Below are 21,288 nucleotides of genomic sequence, written 5' to 3' on the forward strand. Positions count from 1 at the left end.
TCCGAAAACGGTTTGATTTGAAAAAATAATGGTTAATAACGTTATTTTAATTTAGCCTATACTTTAAACAAATATGTTTAAATAAAGACTTATTTTCACTCAATAATAATATAACGCATGATAATTAAACTTGAATATTTATTTCATAACATTTTTAAAACCACAACAGAAATACATGCATTAATTACAAAGCATAAACAGCGGGACAAATATTGACCTGTTTTAATGGAGCGGAAAGTGGCCCTCTATATGCCTAATTCTTTTCAGAAGAGTGATAACATTCTTTGTACATAACTTTTTTTCAACACGACTTGTTTTAAAAATTGGATAGGCTTAAACGAAATCCACAAACTAGCCTAAATCAGACTATTTGAGCTTAAAGTCCGTACTGCTTATTTAAACTTACGAAAAGAGTGTCCTCCAATACCTGCGCTTTCATTGTAGACCTCAGTGGGGAAAGAAATGTACTTGAGGCATGAAAATGCGCGCTCTACACTGACTTGCGTTACCGGTAGATTCATAGATGACTGGTGCGCGGGCATTTCACTCACGCTTGATCCGTCAATGTCACATGCTTTACTACTCTATTCATTATTGGTCACTGCCAAATTAAAATATTAAAGATAACGATAAAATAACGTTATTAACTGGTTAATGGTCATTTCAAATTAACGTTTCTTTTCAGAACGATTCAAATTGATTTTGATTTCGTTTTCGTTTTTGTTCCTCTTAAATTTCGTTCGTTTCCGGTTTTCGTTTTCATTCCTTGAACCGGTTCAGAGCCCTGGTTTTCAGGACAGTTTATTCTGAGAAAAACAAAAGAGAGAGACAATTAAATTGCAAACCATCAGTCCTTTTTAGTCCAAGAGTACAATATAAGAAAACAGGTTCATCAATTTCTCCTTACAATCTCAGATATCTCATATTTAATATATTATAATGAATTAGGTCAGCTTTTTTGACATTTACTACATAAATGCAAAAGTCACATTGCTGTAGTCACATTACAGTAATTGATTTTTACAGACCTCCTGTTTGAATGGGAATGACTGACATCTCTCTCTTTTCAAACAGAATACAGAAACACAGAATATTTGTTTTCGATTCGGTTTACATTATTTAAAACCTGACATTTTTAACGTTTCTTTAGACATATGTCTAATGTTTATGTGATAAGTTTTCACTAAACTACAGGTCATTTTCTGAAGAGAATCAGATTAGACATCATTGAGAGAGAGGCTGCAGATTGCGCATCATGTTTGTTTTCTTTTATTTTGCAAAAAAAGCACAACATTTTGTTTTTATTGTGACTGTACACGAAATCTTTTTGAAACTTAACAGATTATAATGATGTACAACCCCAAATCAGAAAAAGTTGAGACAGTATGGAAAACGCAAAAAAAAAAAAAAAGAAGCGATTTCTAAATTTACTTTGACTTGTATTTCATTGCAGACAATATGAACAAAACATATTTCATGTTTTGTCTGGTCAACTTCATGTCATTTGTAAATATGCATCCTTTCCTGTCATTCAGACCTGCAACACATTTAAAAAAAGTTGGGACAGTAAAGCATTTACCACTTTGTAATGTTGCCATTCCTTTTCACAACACTTAAAAGACGTTTAGGGACTGAAGACACTAAGTGATGAAGTGTTTCAGGTGTAATTTTGTCCCATTCTTCTAGGGCTGCAACGACGCATCGACGTCGTCGATGACGTGAAATGATGGCGTGAAATGCGTCGACGCGTCGGCGGCACATTATTTACGTTCTAGAATGGAACAGAAGATCTAGAATAGGGATGGCTCGATACCACAATTTTGTCTTCGGTACGGTACCACAATCTAATACCGAAGTACCGATATTAAATCGATACCATACAGGGTCTGAATTTTGATGCGGGTATTGCGCATAATTTTACTCACTCTCGCAAGTTTTGGGTTTATGAAGCGGGAAATTACCGCAAATGTTCATTATTAAATTAATCAACAAAGATTGTCACATCAATCAGTCATTTGGAAACTTTTTTGTAAGTAATTTCAGCATTACACCTCATCGCACCTGCACTATAAAAGCAATTTGCGCGCTCAGATTCAACACTTGCGGGACAACTGACGGAAATCACTGCCCACGTCTTTTTAAACCTCGCCAATTTGAACATGCAAGCGATTTTATAGCATTTCGTAACACATATGGGATGAGAGTTCTTTAAGAGAGTTTTCTTTCCGCTCATGCCAACAACAAACACACACACACACACACACACACACGCCTAAAGAGCTCGCGCATTCCAAATTAAGTTGTTTTTCCTCAGTCAAATACACACAAAATTATGTCAAAAATGTCAATCTTTAGTGAGTAGTTACATAAACACAGTTGGTTATGTCTTTCGCGGATGTAAATAGTGTAATAGTATGCGTGCAAATATTATGAGGTCTAAACATCACTGGTTGAAACGAACGCTGGAGATTTCTTTATATTTAAACAATACGATCTTATGTATGTGCGTTAATCAGTGTTAAAAGAAAAAAGTCTAAATTAGATGGTTAGAATGATGCACTCACCTGTCGATCTCTTAATGTCTTACAAGACAGGAATTAAGTGACGATGCTTGGCAAGGTTTGATGGTTCTTCAGCAGTTTTATAAGCAAAGTAATTCCAAATTTCACGTCTACTCTCTTTATTAATGAGCTTTGTGCGTGTTGAGTGAGATTCAACTGCTGTATTCATCTTGTTCTGTTGCCACATTTGCCGGTTTCATGTCAGTTTGGGTAGTGCGCTGCCACCTAGCGGTGAACTTAGGAACAGCAGCATATACCGAAATGAGCAAAATCATGATATCGTACCGTTTTAAATAAAATATATACCGGTATTTTTCCAGTACCGGTATACCGCGCATCCCTAATCTAGAATAATGGCAGCTTCTGCTCCTGGGCATAGTGAAAATGATCATTTATCATATAAAGCCAGACCGCGACATTCAAAAGTGTGGGAGTACTTTAAACAGAAGCCGAATAAAACTGTGCTTTGTTCGCTCTGTAATGCCGGTTTCACACTGCGCGCGGTGGCAGAGCAGGAGCTGTGCGCGTGGAGAGCGGGAGCTCACACTGCCAATCAGTGTTGCCAAGTCCCGTTTTTTTCCGCGGAATTGGGCTACTTCTACACTGTTGCCGCGGGCTGTGTCTCATGTCCGCGGGTTGAAGCGATCCCAACTATGTGATATTTAGCCCCGGGAATGAGAATTTTAGCAGACAGCCCTGCAAAAAAACACACATATTTAACCCCCCGAACGCGATGTTTACCAGAGAACCTCCCCGAAACGCGATTGGGCTTGTTTTGGGCTAGTTTTGAGTAATGAATGGGTGGGTTTTGTTGTGAAAACCTGGCAACCCTGCTGCCAGTGTTCTCTCCATGGTTCTCTCGCGCAGCTGAACCGTGGCGCGTGTATTGCAACAGACGGTCACATTTTCCGGGGTTCTTCTCCGACCCCAGTACGTCTCGTGCTTTTATTTATTATGGGCTGCATATATCTCTTGTTAATGCGACCTGGTTCCCCTCTGTCCCAAACACATATGCATAATAACATGCTGTATATAGGTAGTTTGCATGATTAAAGTAACATTAAAGTTAAGATATGCCTCTAGCTTTAATCATTTAAATGTGTCTTTGAAGTTTGGGCAAAAACTTCTGGCAGCTTTAGTCGTTGTTTATGCACATGTATCTTCAAAATAGACGACTAGTTATACTATATTAAAACTATGCTGAAAGCTCCTGTATGTGAACCTTTTGCAGATAAATACAAGTGCATTTTCATTCACTATTGACAAATGAATAAGTAAATCATACTCAACTACTATATTAAACAACTTTTCCTAATTAGGCCTACTCTGTATACATTTTATGATGAATAGTATCATTATATATTATGTTTAAAAAGCTTCTTGTGTTCATATATTTCATTATAAAATGGCATACTATGTACACTACCCTTCCTGAAATACAATTAATATTGTCATCATTCATTGATTTCATGTTAAAATAATATACAAATTCACTACCCTCTTTGAAATACAATAATCAGTAAAAAAGAATCATAAGATTAATCCGGAAAATTATCGTTAGATTAGTCGACTAATCGGAAAAAATAATCGTTAGATTAGTCGACAGAAAAAATAATCGTTAGTTGCAGCTCTACATTCTTCCTGCAAACAAGTCTTAAGGTGGGCAACAGTACGGGGTCTTCGGTGTCGCATTTTGCGCTACAAAATGGGCCACACATTCTCTATTGGAGACAGGTTGGGACTGCAGGCAGGCCAGTCAAGTACCCGTACCCTCTTCCTCCGCAGCCAGGACTTTGTAATGTGTGCAGAATGTGGTTTTGCATTGTCTTGTTGAAATATGCATGGACGTCCCTGGAAAAGATGTCTTCTTGAAGGCAGCATATTATGCTCCAAAATCTTGATGTACTTTTCAGCATTAATGGTGCCTTCACAGAAGTGCAAGTTACCTTTGCCAAGGGCACTGACACAACCCCATACCATGACAGACCCTGGCTTTTGGACATGTTGCTGGTAACAGTCTGGATGATCCTTTTCTTCTTTGGTCCGGAGCACACGGTGTCCATTCCTCCCAAAAAATACATCAAATACTGATTCATCTGACCACAGTACACGTTTCCACTGTGTGATGGTCCATCCCAGATGCCTCCGAGCCCAGAGAAGTCGACGGCGCTTCTGGACACTGTTAACATAGGGCTTCCTTTTGGCACAGTACAGTTTTAACCGGCATTTGTGGATGTAACTACGTATTGTGGTACTTGACAAAGGTTTGCCAAAGTAGTCCTGAGCCCATGTGGTGATATCGCTTGTAGATGAATGACGATTCTTGATGCAGTGCCGCCTGATGGATCGGAGATCACGGTTGTTCAGCTTAGGCTTGCGCCCTTGTCCTTTACGCACTGAAATTCCTCCAGATTCCTTGAATCTTTTAATTATGTTATGCACTGTTGAATGTGAAATATCCAAATCTCTTCCTATCTTTCTTTTAGGAACATTGTTTTTAAACATTTCAATAATTTTCCCACGTATTTGTTGGCAAACTGATCCTCGGCCCATCTTGGTTCCTAAAGGATTAGACCTTTCTTGGATGCTGCTTTTGTACCAAATCATAATTACAATCACCTGTTGACATCACCTGTTTCAAATCACATCATTATTTAACCATTTTACCTCATTACTAGCCCTAAATTGCTCCTGTCCCAACTTTTTTTGAAATGTGTTGCAGGTCTGAATGACAGGAAAGGATGCATATTTACAAATGACATGAAGTTGACCAGACAAAACATGAAATATTTTGTGTTCATATTGTCTGCAATGAAATACAAGTCAAAGTATTAGAAATCACTTCTTTTTTTTTTGCGTTTTCCATACTGTCCCAACTTTTTCTGATTTGGGGTTGTATAACGCTTGTCTAAAAGATAAAAAACGAGTTATTTGAGTCTCTTTGGCACTGATAAGAAAAGTTGGTGGCGCGACCACCAACTCGAGGGGGTTAAGCCAATAAAGTGTTCAGGCGAATGGCTTGATTTGTGTATTTGTGTTGGCTGTCTGTCTCTCACAGCTCTTTTTAATTTGCTCTTTCTGTGTCTCAGAGTCCAGTGTCAATGCAGCGTTAGTGCAGGACAGACTAAACCATGAAGCGGAGGAGTTGGAACGGAGGCTCAGTCTGCTGTCTCACAGCACAGGTACATGTGTCTCCTGTCTTGCCCACCTTTGTCTCACAAGTGACCCCCAAACCCACATTCAAAATGTTACTCTGGTGAACCTCAATCTGGTGGCTCCCCCTGAAACTGCCTCATCGACACGGCATCTCAATAAACCCGTCTCCAGCGTGTTGCCTCCGATCATTCGAATATTGCACTTTAATAATTATTTAATAAACAATATCCTCAATAAACCCGTCTCCAGCATGTTGCCCCCGGTCCCTCGAATATTCTGATCTATTATGACCTCCGAGCTGTAAAACTGCCAGAATAATAATAATAATACGCTGTTTGTTAATTGGCCAGAGGAGAACTGGCACCCCGACTGAGCCTGGTTTCTCCCAAGGTTTATTTTTCTCCATTAGGTCACCTAATGGGGTTTTGGTTTCCTTGCCACTGTTGCCTCTGGCTTGGCGTGCTCAGTTGGGGACACTAAATTTTTCAACTAAACATCGAAATACATCTAAATAATAAACTAAATTAACCATTTAAACTAAATTACTGATCAAATTATTGATCTAAAGCCCACACTGTCACTGTATGATACTTGAAATTTTTCCAGAATGGCTATACAGCTGAATAAAATTATGCTGCATTATTTTCCTGTTTAACACTGTAAAGCTGCTTTGAAACAATCTACATTGTTAAAAGCGCTATATAAATAAAGTTGACTTGACTTGATCAGATGATTTTTTTTTTGGGGGAAAAAGAAGTTCCGTTTTGAAGGGAACTCACACTGCGTACTAGGACGCTTTGGGGAATGCCTCAGCGTGACAGGTGTCTGAAACTACTTTTGAATCACGGCAATCCTATTGACCGGCGACAGCCCATGATGTCATCAACGTGCGACCCGGAAGTATATAAGGGCACCTTGCAAACATGGCATTCATCTTTTCGTCTTCAGGGACTGTTCTGTCTGTAAGTTAATACAAATTCAATATGAAACGCACAGAGAAGACCAAGTGTTTTCAGAAGTGTGCTGAATCAAAAGTGTCCTAGATATTTGACACCGGAAAAAACACACAAGCATGCACAGTCAGTTCTTGAGGAAGCTGCATGTGGAAATTGTGAGCATTTTCCCTTGAGAACACTCTGTTCTCATCTGGCTCTCTTCTCAAGGGAGGAGAGTCCAGTATCTGGGACAGGTGTTGCCGGTCCTGCTCGTGCCGACGCAGAGCGGCAACGCGCATCATGGGTTTCCCAGATGGAGCTCACTGATCATCTTGAGAGGGGTGTAATCCACTCAGATGATCCGGCGGCTGACGAGGCCCAGCAGTGAGTGCTCTTATGGATGAGCAAGAGATGGCTGGTGAGGGTGGTGAAAATGAGAAAATAAATCCTGAGGATTCAGGATTCAGCCACTCTACCCGTGTATGCAGAGCTGTTAGAGGTAATGGAACACGCTGCAGACAGACTACGCAGCGTGTTAGGGGAGAGATTGCTCGCAGTCGGCTTGACAATCGATTTCTCTCCGGCCATATTCCTCCAGCTCCAGTGAGCCTTCCTTTTCTTTCCGATCTGCACACGGAGATAGAGAGTTCATGGAAGAGCCCATATTCGGCCCGTATTCACCGACATCAGCGGGTTAATTTCTGATGTTGAGGGCATAGGGGAATAGGGGTATGTGTCAATGCCACCGATTGACGGAAAGTTTGCGAACTATCTCGCATCTGGGTAGGCATCGGCACTGAGAGCCTCTCAAAATGACATTTCGCTTAAATGGCAGGGCATACACAGCAGCAGGTCAGGCTGGTGCTGCTTTGCACACCAGGGCGGTGTTGCAAGCGTACCAGGCAGATCTGCTGAGGGATCTTGATCAGGGGGTGGGTTTGTCCCCTGATGCAGTGGTCGAACTATGCCGCACCACAGATCCAGCTCTCCATGCCACCAAACAAAACGGCCATGGAGAGACATCTGTCGTTGAACTTGGCTGATATCTGGGAGAAAGAAAAGGGCTTTCTCTTCGATTCACCAGTTTCAAACTTTTTCGCCACCTCCGTTGGGGCGATGGTGGGAAAGTTTGGGCAAGCGAAGGCGCGTTCGGCAGCGTTTAAAACCTGCATACCGTTGAGATCCGGGTCCATGCCTAGGCGGTGTGAGTGAGTATGTGTGTGTGTGTGTGTGTGTGTGTGTGTGAGTGAGTGAGTGAGTGAGTGAGTGAGTGTGTGTGTGTGTGTGTGTGTGTGTGTGTGTGTGTGTGTGTGTGTGTGTGTGTGTGTGTGTGTGTGTGTGTGTGTGTGTGTGTGTGTGTGTGTGTGTGTGTGTGTGTGTGTGTGTGTGTGTGTGTGTGTGTGTGTGTGTGTGTGTGTGTGTGTGTGTGTGTGTGTGTGTGTGAGTGAGTGAGTGAGTGAGTGAGTGAGTGAGTGAGTGAGTGAGTGAGTGAGTGAGTGAGTGAGTGAGTGAGTGAGTGAGTGAGTGAGTGAGTGAGTGAGTGAGTGAGTGAGTGAGTGAGTGAGTGAGTGAGTGAGTGAGTGAGTGAGTGTGTGTGTGTGTGTGTGTGTGTGTGTGTGTGTGAGTGAGTGAGTGAGTACGTGTGTGTGAATTAGTGAGTGAGTGAGTATGTGTGTGTTTGAGTGAGTGTGTGTGTGTGTGTGTGTGTGTGTGTGTGTGTGTGTGTGTGTGTGTGTGTGTGTGTTTGAGTGAGTGTGTGTGTGTGTGTGTGTGAGTGTGTGAGTGTGTGAGTGTGAGTGTGTGAGTGTGTGAGTGAGTGAGTGAGTGAGTGAGTGTGTGTGTGTGTGTGTGTGTGTGTGTGTGTGTGTGTGTGTGTGTGTGTGTGTGTGTGTGTGTGTGTGTGTGTGTGTGTGTGTGTGTGTGTGTGTGTGTGAGTGAGTGAGTGAGTGAGTGAGTGAGTGAGTGAGTGAGTGAGTGAGTGAGTGAGTGAGTGAGTGAGTGAGTGAGTGAGTGAGTGAGTGTGTGTGTGTGTGTGTGTGTGAGTGAGTGAGTATGTGTGTGAGTGAGTGAGTGTGTGAGTGAGTGAGTGAGTGTGTGTGTGTGTGTGAGTGTGTGAGTGAGTGAGTGAGTGTGTGTGTGTGTGTGAGTGAGTGAGTGAGTGAGTGTGTGTGTGTGTGTGAGTGAGTGTGTGTGAATGAGTGAGTACGTGTGTGTGTGAGGACGTGTGTGAGTGAGTGCCTGGGAGGGCCTGGCCCGTCACATTCTGAGGGTTGGAGACAGGGCCAGAGAGTCACCTCTGGTGTACATCCCCTTAGAGGAGGAGTAGGTCGCAAAAGAGGCAGGACTCCCGGAAGAAGAAGGATTTGGGGGAGTCCGCGTCGGTAATGGGTCTTCTCCCCGAGGGTGAACTAAAAACCTGACCATCATTCTTCTTCATCGTGTCCCCAGGCACTTCTTACATCAGGCCTGGGTCTGGGCCCGTGATGAGTGGAAATTATATTCTACGGCCCGCCTTGGCTTGGTAAATGAGAGTGCCCCTTTAAGGCTTGTAAGGCCGATAGACCTCATGTTTATAAAACTGAATTAGTAAATCTTCATTCTGCACGCTGCAGGTTGAGCTGGTAGGTCTCCTTTTTTCATTTTAAAAAGAGAAAGAAAACAGAAAATGTATTTCTGCAGGCCTCAGTTCCCTGTATAGAGTTAAGGGGTTTATGTGTTTAAAAGTGTATAGATGTAAGAAGAGGAAGGAATATTAGGGCCCCTGTTAGGTGGCTAGAACGATAAGAATAGAACCACCAGTTATATCGGCTTCGTATGTGAGTATGGGTTGGCTTTTCCTTTGGCCAATTCAGTGGTTGGGCCACTGCTCATTTTCGCTGTGCGCACTGATTAGGCTTCCTCTCAGTTTGAGAGTCGTTTTAAGGCCACCGCTCATTCCTACTGGTATGTTGCACAGTACTAGGTGGTGAGGCGTCCTCCCAGACTAGGAATAGGTTTGATGCCGCTGCTTGGTTTAGCTTATAAATAGCTTTTAGGCCTTTTTGGGCTGTTAGCCACCTCAGGGCCGCCTCGGTAGCTGGCCTAGGCTATACTAGAGATGATGGAGGTGCTTTGCTAAAGCATTGCCGCCTCTGGGCCTTCACTACGTGAATGTAGGCTTTCTAGCATCTCTAATGTCAGCCTCCTCTCATGGTGAGAGTCGTTCGGCCAAGGTTTCTGCATTCTGGGGTTAGATGAGTAATGCAAGTTGGTGCAGAGGCAGAATTTGTTAGTGACCTAGCAGTGGTTGTGGGGCAGGATTAGGCAGTCTTTCGCTTTACGAAGAGACTGTTTGGTTCGCTTGACGCGCCCCTCAGAGCTAGCTTCATGGACGTGCTCATACTAGCTGCCAGAGTATTCAAACTCGGAAACTCGCCTTCAGGGAGGCCTGGTGGGACCTACTACCTGATAGCAAGTTAAAACTGGTTGCTATGAACCCAGACTTTCTGGCTCACAGGAGGCCTCTCGAGCTAACTACCTGGTCGCAGCTGCTGTGCATGCCCCCCAAGCGTCTGGACTCTCTTTCAAGGAGGCCTGCTAAGGCCTGCTACTTGTCAGCGAGTCTACTGCCGGACTGCCAAGGCCAATCGCTTGCAGCAAGCTTGCCTAACAAGCCCTTCAGGGGCTGGTCGTCATGGAGGCCTGCTGAGGCCTACTACATGACAGCACAGTCTTTGCTGGCAAATAAGCTGTTTACAAAGTGTCTACAAACCTAGTACTTGGGGTCGCAGGGTCAAGTGGACTGTTTGGTTCACTTGACCCCACCCCTCAGAGCTAGCTTCATGGACGTAGGCCACCAGACATATCTAGATTCACTGGCAGGCCCTCACCCTGTAAATTTCAGGGTCATGTGGCCACCCCTACCACCCCTAGGCCACCCCTACTAAAGCAGGGTGTTTCGGAGTACTCCACTCTCAGCTCTGTATCATTCTGCTTTACACCACTATGGCTCAGGTCGAGCGGAAATTTCTAACCTTCACTTCATGTGGGTTCTAGAAGTACACTCCCTTGAAGCCAGAGCATTGCCATGAGCTGACGCCCATGCACACAGATGGTAGGCCCCTGAATCCGGGGGCCTCCATTGAGGCAGGGTGGTGTAAGTTGTACTCCCCTTGCTTAAAGGGTTTTGCTGAGTACACTGCCGTTGGCAATGTAGTTACATACCAGGTCTGTAGGCACTGTGGTGTGTAACAGCTTGTTTGCCAGCAAAGACTGCGCTGTCATGTAGTAGGCCTCAGCAGACCTCCATGACGGCTGAACCCAGAAGGGCTTGTTAGGCAAGCTTGCTGCAAGTGGTTGGCCTTGGCAGTCTAGGCAGTAGACTCACTGACAAGAAGCAGGCCTCATTGGAAGAGAGTCCCGACGCTTGGGGGACATGCATAGCAGCTGCGACCAGGTAGTTAGCCTCGAGAGGCCTCCTGTGGGTGGCCCCAATATATGTGTTGGTGTGGTATGCTTCCCAATGATGCTGTTTTTTTGTAGCAGAAGACTTGTTATCAGCTAGTAGGCCCTACCAGGTCCACAGCAGTGTGGGTATTTATTTTTTCAGCCAGCAGACATACTGTCAGGCAATTGGCCTCATCAGGAGATCCTGAGACTGAGTAAGTCTGGGTTCATAGCAACCAGTTTTAACTTGCTATCAGGAAGAAACACGTGAAAGTGTGTGAAACTGCAGACCGTTGTGTAAAAGAAATGGCTATGCCTCTCATAAATAACATGAAGACTTCACAAAGCAGGTCTTACAATTAACAGCCTACACGAACACCCGATCGAACTGCAGTGTAAAACAAACAAAATCAAACGAAAATTAACAGAAATGTAAATTAACACATATTTGCAAAAAGTAAAGTGAAATATGTTCTGCAATAATATTGGCATGTTATGCAATTCATCCTCATAAATATGGTAAACAGAACGAAATAGCTAATGTACAAAACTGATATTCTCGTCAATGTGTCCGTCTGGCGGAGCAGATATAGGGCCCTATCTTGCACCCAGCGCAATTGACTTTGTACACCGACGCATGTGTCATTCCTATTTTGCACCCGCGCAAAGCGCGCTTTTCCCTCCACAGAAGCACGTCGCTAAACTAGTGAATGAACTTGCGCTCCCTGGGCGGTTCAGCGCAAAAAAGGAGGCGTGTTCCGGCGCAAACAATCCCTGGTGCTATTTTGCTGTTCCATTAAACAATTGCGCCACTGACCAGAAAAAACCTAGTCTAAAGTCAGTGGCGCGTTGCGCGTTGTTCATTATGCTATTTTAAGGGCGCATGCTTGACCATAATGTATAGCGTGCACAACGCGCATACACTTTGCTCATGTAATCTACACAGATGCAACAGTTATTTTTGCAAATCATAAATTGTTACACTAAAAAAATATTAACACATGAGATGACGGAAATCATTGTGGTGTGCCACGAAGATGTGAAAAAATAGGCATAAATCTAGCTTACAAATGATTCAGGCTAATTGTAATAATTAAGGATAAGACCTGTTTGCCCAATAGTGGCAAGACATATATGTATATAAGGACATCTGACAAATTGGTTTGTCCGTCAAGAACCAGGAAAAAAAATCGACTGAAAAACTGAAAAAACTGAAAGACTGAAAAAAAAAAGACTGTGAAATCACCTTTACCATAATGTACAACATTACAACTTCACTTCTCTGTCTTTCACTGCTCTTACAAGAACATCAGTCTCCTCGGCTGTGAACCGCTCCTGGCGTGCGCCTGGTAAATACGCCATAATAATAGCAATCCACAATGGAACTTGCGCACCTGCTTTTAAAGGGAATGTTGGATGACGCTCGGATTGGTTTATTCACGTTACGCCCAAACCACACCTATGAATAATGAAGCTACTTCAGACCAACCCATTTTAGATTTGCGCCGGGCGCAAGAGCCATTTATCCCGCCGGGAAAATAGCAACAGCGCCGAGACCCGCCCACAAAGTTACTTGCGCTTCGCGCTTTGACACTTGCGTTTCAGATCGTTAAAATAGGGCCCATAGATGCAATTAGATAGACAGATGGATAAATAATTAGGGAGATAGATAGATAGATAGATAGATAGGTAGGTAGGTAGGTAGGTAGGTAGGTAGGTAGGTAGGTAGGTAGGTAGGTAGGTAGGTAGGTAGGTAGGTAGGTAGGTAGGTAGGTAGGTAGGTAGGTAGGTAGATAGATAGATAGATAGATAGATAGATAGATAGATAGATAGATAGATAGATAGATAGATAGATAGATAGATAGATAGATAGATAGATAGATAGATAGATAGATAGATAGATAGATAGATAGATAGATAGATAGATAGATAGATAGATAGATAGATAGATAGATAGATAGATAGATAGATAGATAGATGGATGTATTAATTGTCCACTGGGGAAAGTTGTTTTCATAGTCAAATTTCTTTATCAGCTACGGAATCATGGTATTCATGCATATGCCTTTAGTTTTATTTTTGATAAAATAACGTATGACGTATGTCTTAACCATTCAGAAAGCTGCAAGACATTGCATTTGCACTGAATTATTTCCCATTTCCAAGTATATGATAACCGACATCTGTAGCTTGTCAGATTCAATTAAATGGATGGGAAAAAAATGTCCCATCACAATGCGTAATGATGCACAATAGCTGATCTTGCGCTCTTAGAAGATGTGGCAAATGGAAGGATTCGGAGTGAACGCATCTTCAGACAGCAAGAAGACTTGCTGGCAAACGAGGACACACTCTGGCGATGGAGCACTAGACGCTTTTTTGCCTCGACTTTGATGTCCGACCATTTCTTTTTTATTTCGGCCACGGTCCGAGGTTGTGAGGCTACAGCATTTACGGCGTCTGAAACCTTTTGCCACTCAAGTGCCTTTTTGGCATTAGTAATGCCCACACTGTGCCCTCCAAAACAAAATTTTTCTCCTCTTTTCCACCTTGCCAACGATAACTTCTACTCCACATTGAATGAAGTTACGTTTTTTTATTTCCTCTCTGTGTTTGCCATGATTTCGCAATCGATGAATATTAACTTGTGGGCGTTTCACAAACTATTTATGGGCTACATTTAGAATTGATTGTGATTTATTAATGGAAAACTGCGTAGGATGTGCGTGCGCACGGTTTTAAAAATCCGAATATTTCTGTACGTACGCACGTCCTATGTTTCATCCGTACGCCACTTCTGACGCAAATCCTACGCAAAGTTTTATAAATGAGGCCCCAGACCTCCCTGAAGGAGAGTTCCCAAGATTAGGCACTAAACAGCTAGCATGACTCTGGCAGCTAGTGGATGCTTGCTGTCAGTTGATCTGGCATTAGCAGGCAGCACCTGAAGGAAAGTTCGCACCCTAATATGACACAAGTGATCACTTTTCTGCTACTGGTTATTGGTCTAGCCTACAGCCTGGTCTACCTACCAGGTCAGGCTCGGTGCTCCCCTCATTGAAGGTCGCTTGTGAGTACTCAGCCTCCTGAGTCTGGTCAGACGGTTGCAGGCCTCTCGTGAGGCCTCCCATTTAGATCAGTCCATAGGCCTTTCCGGCCTCCTTAGCGCTTTGAAATATAGGTGCTTTTAAGATTGGCCAGACTGAAGTGTCCAATGTAAGTGACACCAGGTCATACCTCCCTGGTGGCATTCGGGTGAATATGTTCCCTTAATTGTGATTGGCTGTGGCTCCCTCGGATTCCCTAGCCACATTCCCTTTAAGGGACCACTTCTGTTGAAGTGGTTGGTTCCAGGCCTTTGAGCAGCCTGGGTAGGACTTAATGTAAAGTGTATGAAGGTTTCCTCTTGGGGCTTATAGCTTGGGCAATGACTGTAAGGAATGCTGTCACTGACAGCCCAGTGTGACTCGAGGGAGAGTGGTTCTGGCATTTCATTGAATTTGCTGGTTCTGACAGTTGTCACTGCCACTGGTATGGACTCCCTTCAGCATGGCAGTGTGGGTATATCGTTCCCCAAAGCGTCCTAGGAGGCAGTGCGAGTTCCCTTCGAAAAATTTAACGTCTCAGGTTACATTTGTAACCTATGTTCCCTGAGAACAGGGAACGAGACACTGCGTCTCTTCGTCATGCTTCGGTGCCTGCCTACCAAACAGTCCCTTCAGATGATAAGGTGAATGTCATGTTTGTAAGGCGCCCTTATATATTTCTGGGTCACACGTTGATGACATCATGGGCTGTCTCCGGTCAATAGGATTGGACTTAAGTACATTTTTATGTCATTTCATAATTGTATTGTATTGTCTTTGAAATATGGTTAAGTGTGCTGCCGAAGCATTTATGGTAAACTAAAAATACTGTAATGTCATTTCTATTAAAACTTGTCATGTAATAAGTATATATTTATTATAATGAAGTTGCAATTTAGTACATTTATGTATTGTAATAGCAAATAACGCACTACAGTTAACATTATAATTAAGCTCCTCGCATGTGCTTTAGTAGGTTATTCAACACATCAAAATAAGTGTCTCTTTAAGTACACTTAAATCCCCTACCTTATAACAATGAAAACACGGAAAGCTGGAAATTTCTCTCAGTGGCGGGGAAAGTTAACTGGCATTTTATTTCATTAATATTTTATTATCTGGATGTAAAGGTGTTTAAAAATATACATTGAGGAATTAAAAAATAGCCTGCAAGTGCACATTCATTGCAAATAAGTGCCCTTTTTTTTAGGTATCTGTGAGAAGAAAAGCAAATATTTGTGCAGTCAAGATGAATAATATTGCTTTCTTTCTCTTTTGTCCTGAAAGCGTCCAGCTCCCGTTTCAGCTCTTCGATGACTGGAGACGACCGCAGCATATCTGGTTCATCTGACACCTCGGAAACAGATTGCAGCATTAGCGGTCGCCCTGCACAGTGGACCGATCTGGTTCCGCCCAGCTCTGCAGAAACGCCTCACCCACAATCATCTCGGGTCGAGGAGAAACTCTCCGCTGGACTCCAGGTCCCGACTGATTCCGTTCAGTCACGTAAGCTAAAAGAAACCGGCCGACAGAACTCATCCGACAGCGGCATTGCGACAGGAAGCCACTCATCTTACACGGGAAGCTTCTCTTCCTACAACGGCAGTCTGGATGCTGCCGGTCCGGGGGAGGAATACGGCACGCCGTTCAACCTGCCACCACCTGCTGTCCCAGAGAAACACCTGTGCACGTGCAACCATGAGTACCAGATTCCCTCTTCCCTACGATATCTTTATGACTCTCCCCGCAGTCTGCTGGAGATCACTAGAGCTCCCGAGGACAATAGAGACAGTAGCAGATCTCAAAATGATACTGGACTCATAGAGCCATTCGGTCAAAAACAGTCTGACGAATATACAGAATCTCTCAGCCAATCAGATTCTGGCTCAGCTCTGATTAATTCTCTAGAGCTTGGTAAAAGGGAGGAGTCAAAGACAAAGGAGAGCTTAATAAAAGGGGAGGAGTGTCAGGGATTATTTTGTAATAAAAGCTGCTGTGATTGTGCAAACTGTTCACTTCCTCCAGCCGGCTCTAAATCGCTCTTCACTACCTGCCCCATCTGCAAAGGACTCAAGGTACACACACTACTCAGGGTTATTATAGTTTAAAACTAAAAATAAAGTCTAAAAATGTCATTACTTGTAGAAAAAAATAAAACGTCAACTGAAATCAAATGAAATTACATTAACACCCTAATGCAAAATGAATATATATATATATATATATATATATATATATATATATATATATATATATATATATATATATATATATATATATATATATATATATATATATATATATATATATATATATACATACATTTATTTGAGTGAATGAATTATAGCATGAATTAATTATCGAGAGAGAGAGATGTGTGTGTGTGAATTACCTACATCTGTTCAGCGTCTCTCTCTATTAACTTCGAAGATATGAGCTTAATTACTTCAAAACTAGTGATGTTACCTCCTCGTTGCTGAGAAATATGATGTAGTGATTCAGTAGCAAATCTACAGTATTTTATTTATAAAAGTCGCGAGGCAGCATTGATTACAAGTTTCTGTGCTCCAGAATGTTTCAGTGTGCTTCCATAAAAAGGAGTGACGTATTCATGTGTGTTCTTCAATGAAAACAGTTCAACCCCCCCCCCCCCCCCCAAAGTGTACTGCCCTATATTATGAAAGCTTGTATCCATTAAATAATTACATGGCCATGTCACAATTACCTTATTTATTTATTTATTTTTATTCTGTGGCGGGAACAAGCTTCCATACTATAGTGTTGGGAAGTGACACCCTCTAGTGTACTGCAATAACAACAGACTCTTGCATCCAGTTCAGTTCTTTGTGGCATTGATTATGGTGTTATGTAACTGTTAATTGATTTTCTCTGTGTGTTTGTTAAACAGGGCACATTTCTGCCTCATCCTGGAGGGAATTTACTGCCCACTGTGCCAAGTAAGATTCCTGCAGCCAGTATATCTCTTTACAACCTCTCCCTCATTCTGCATGTCCCATAGTGAAATGCTTAAAGGGTCTCCATGACAACAAGAAGTACACTTTAACATACTTTTAAACAGAGTACTTATTACTTATTAATTATAAATTATACTTGTATACGGGTGAGCAGAATGTAATATTCTAGGACATTAAATTGCATGTTAATTTATGTTAAATGCAATTAGCTGAACTTTAGAATGTTTTTTGACCCATTTAAGTAGAAGTTAAGTACATATGTATATGTAATTTCATAATAACTTAGATTGTCTTTGAAATATAGTTATAGTGTACTGCCGAATGTACTGACAAGCATTTTTGGTATACTAAAATATAATTTAATGTATTTTCTATTGAAACTTGTATGTCATGTATTTAAATATATTACAGACTTGTAATGATAAAGTTGCAATTTAGTACATTTAAAATATATTAACTTTATATATTTAGTTGAAATATTAGTTAAAATTATAATTGAGTGTTACATGCTTTAATATGTTAGTAAACATCAAAATAAGTGTACTTTAAAGCATGACAAAAGATTATTGAAGCAATGGTTTAAAATGTATGTTAAAGTAAACTTTTTATTTGACATTTACAAAAAAAGTAATGAAAGTCTACTCTCTTTAAGTATACTTAAGTGGCCTTTTATTTAACTAATATTATCCGCAAATGTAGTATTTAAAAATATACATTTAAGATTTAAAGTGCACATTCGATACAATTAAGTGCACTTCTTTTTCACAAGGGTCTGGATAACTCCCGCATTTCTTAAGTAATATACAGAGCATTTTAATGGTAACATAAAATGAGATTTATATGTGAGGAAAGTACAGACGCACTCTCAAAGCAGCAGGTGTTACTTCAGCAGGTGAATATACAACCTGTCTCACTGGACCAGCCACCAGTCAGGACCAAGTGGAGATCAGCGAGTCATCTTTGACCAATCAGGATCCATTGAAGCCCTTATTTGAACATTCACAGACCAATGAGGAGGAGCGATCTGAGGGATACATCTCCTGTCTGTCTGATCTCCTGGCACACTACAATCCTGCTGGGAAATCAGTCAGTTGCAGCGTTTATGAGGCGATGTCATCGTCCAGACGCCCCGTTCACAGTGTACACAACGCCCTCTACGAGAACTGCCTCCAGTGCAGGAGAGGAGAGGGAAACTGCCGTCTTCTTAGACTCACTCCTCCATCCAGACTTGTCCAGGATCAGAGCAGAGAACCAAATAGAAACAACTCGAACATCCCAGAGTCCATCTGCTCTTCCATTGAGCATTCCAGTAGGCCAGTCAATCTGCAACGAATACCCGAAGAAGGTAAGAGAACGTTGACCCCAAACCTTTCACACCGGACTTTGTCTCATCTCTAACCCAACTCTCCTCCTCACTCCGGAAGTCTCTGTCTAATCGTGTTAAAAAATTAACTTTCCTCTTCTGCAAACTCATCTATATTGTTGTTTTCCATTCGTCTTCTTTGAGGGTTTGGATGGGTGAAGAAACTCAAGGACTTGAAAGCGAGTTCGATACATGGTTGATGTCAGAGATGCATGTGTCATGATGTGTTATTTCTGACTTTGGGACTTTTGGCTTTCTGAGCCATTATGGGACATAAAACAAGACAGAATTTATCCAATGTAACGTTTTTTATTATTTTCAAAACATTTCAACAAAATATAACATTAGAGAACAGAAACAAGTGGAGGAATACATATAAATAAATTACAGTGTGTTTAATTGTTGCATAATGTGGGATGTTTTTCAAGGAGATTTTCAAAGTGATGATATTATGGTAAACAAGTTGACTTTAAATTTAAGTTTGATGTGTTAGAAGCAGGAAAAATGGGCAAGTGTAAAGATTTGAGCGAGTTTGACAAGGGCAAAATTGTGATGGCTAGACGACTGGTTCAGAGCATCTCCAAAACTGCAGCTCTTGTGGGGTGTACCCGTTTTGCAGTGGTCAGTATCTATCAGAAGAGGTCCAATGAAGGAACAGTGGTGAACCGACGACAGTCATGGGCAGCCAAGGCTCGTTGATGCACATGGGGAGCGAAGGCTGGCCTGTGTGGTGTGATCAAACAGACGCGCTACTGTAGCTCAAATTGGTCAAGAAGTTAATGCTGGTTCTGATAGAAAAGTGTCAGAATACAAAGTGCATCGCAGTTTGTTCTGCATGGTGGCTGCAAAAATGGTTCAGGAATGGTTTGAGGAGCACAACGAGTTTGAGGTGTAGACAAATTCCCCAGATCTCATCGAGCATCTGTGAGATGTGCTGAACAAACAAGTCCGATCCATGGAGGCCCCATCTCGCAACTTACAGGACCTAAAGGATCTGCTGCTAACATCTTGGTGCCAGATAACACAGCACACCTTCAGGGGTCTAGTGGAGTCCATGCCTCGACTTTTGCCTTTCGCATGGCATAAGTAGCTCTAGGGGTCAGGAAATACACCATGTGCTCAAAATATAATACTATTCTAAACATGTTTTAAAAAGAAAATGAAGGTGTATGTTGTTGAATGAATTACTGCGTTAAACACTTAAAAAAACAGAAGAGACAGCGAGCCCAAGTCAGGTAAAAAGTAACATTAGTTAGAATTTCCTTCAAAACAAAACTCGCTCATCCATGTCTTTATGGATCTTGCTTTGTGCACTGATGCACATTCATGTTGGAACAGGAAGGGGTCATCCCCAAACTGTTCCCACAAAGTTGGGAGCATGCAATTGTCCAAAATGTCTTGGTATGTTGAAGCATTAAGAGTTCCTTTCACTGGAACTAAGGGGCCAATCCCAACCCCTGAAAAACAACTCCACACCATATTCCCACCTCCACCAAACTTTACACTTGGCACAATGCAGTCAGGCAAGTACTGTTCTCCTGGCAACTGCCAAACCCAGACTCGTCCATCAGATTGCCAGACAGAAAAGTGTGATTCGACACTCCAGAAAACATATCTCCACTGCTCTAGAGTCCAGTGGCAGCATGCTTTACATCACTGCATCCGACACTTTGCCTTGCTTGGATGCAGCTACTCGGTCAAGGAAACCCATTCCTTGAAACTCTCTACGCACTGTTCTTGAGCTAATCTGAGAGCTATTGATTGAAAGTTGGTGACTTCTGCTCACTGTGCGTTTACTGCGCTAACGTTAACTGTTAGGGTACTGACATTTAAACCAGCAAAATATTTATTACAAGGGTAATAATTATTAATCTGTTTTTATTAATCTTTTATTTTATTATTACAGTTTTTTTTACAGATGCTAGGACACATTTCTCAACACTTTTGCAAAACTCTTCACACAGTCAGCACAACAGAAGTCTATGGGGGCTAAACTGAGGATCAATTATCATTGCTTTGGCACAAAATGCATTCAATGACTACATCTCTCAAATTTCATGAATTCTTTTCTCACTCAGACACAGCAACTGCCAAAACTCTTTGTACATACCGGCCAATTTGCACATGCTTACATACTGTTTTCAAAACTGTTAAACTTATGTTCAAAACAATAACATAATACAAAACTGAATAAGACAGCAATTTTCTACATTCCTACAGTAATATTTTAAAGGTCCCATGGCATGGCATTTTTCTATTGTTTTATAATGTTTCCTGAGGTGTACTTATATTGTTAGTATGATTTTTACTTCATAAAATGTCATAATTTAGAATAAAAGGCATTTTTTCTATATTGATGTTTGCCCTGTGGCTGAATGCCCTGTTTCAAGGGGCGTGTCTGCTGTGTGACATCATTAAAAGCGCCCACTGTTGTGATTGGCTGACAACTTTGCATTTGAAATGAGTATTAGTTCTTTTAGCGGAGGGGGCGTGGTTTAACGAGGTCTACGAGCAGGCACGAGCTGCTGCCAGAGAGACGGATGGACCTGAGTTAACTTCTCATCAGTTCTCTCAGCACGTCTCAGTTCAGTGAACTGTTGTTGTTACAAGCATATACTTCAGGTTATTCGTTTATTTCTAGTCGGAGGGGCTGTCTGTCACTCATGTCAGAAAGTTAGTAACTTTAGTAAATTATGGATCAGCGCTGACTCGAGACGCGAACAGTTTAGAACGATTCAGTCCGATTTGGTGAACTGGTTCGACCGGTTCACTAAAAAGAACCGGTTC

The 21,288-nt window shown here is 42.0% G+C and overlaps 1 protein-coding gene across 4 annotated transcripts in view; it reads left to right on the forward strand.

The window, feature by feature from the left end:
• dok7a (docking protein 7a) overlaps window positions 1-21,288 on the forward strand; it is a 72,781-nt gene that overhangs the window by 38,577 nt on the left and 12,916 nt on the right. Inside the window, exons 6-9 of one of the 4 annotated variants that reach the window (XM_079810737.1) lie at window positions 5,651-5,743; window positions 15,451-16,238; window positions 17,072-17,120; window positions 18,016-18,483. In XM_079810737.1, coding sequence (XP_079666863.1) covers window positions 5,651-5,743; window positions 15,451-16,238; window positions 17,072-17,120; window positions 18,016-18,483 — 1,398 coding nt within the window. The remainder of the gene's footprint in view (window positions 1-5,650; window positions 5,744-15,450; window positions 16,239-17,071; window positions 17,121-18,015; window positions 18,484-21,288) is intronic. The other 3 variants (XM_079810738.1, XM_079810739.1, XM_079810740.1) reach the window with 3 other exon arrangements.

Source organism: Gobio gobio (assembly GCF_949357685.1).
Source record: "Gobio gobio genome assembly, chromosome: 2".
In the NCBI taxonomy this organism is placed as follows: Eukaryota; Metazoa; Chordata; class Actinopteri; order Cypriniformes; family Gobionidae; genus Gobio; species Gobio gobio.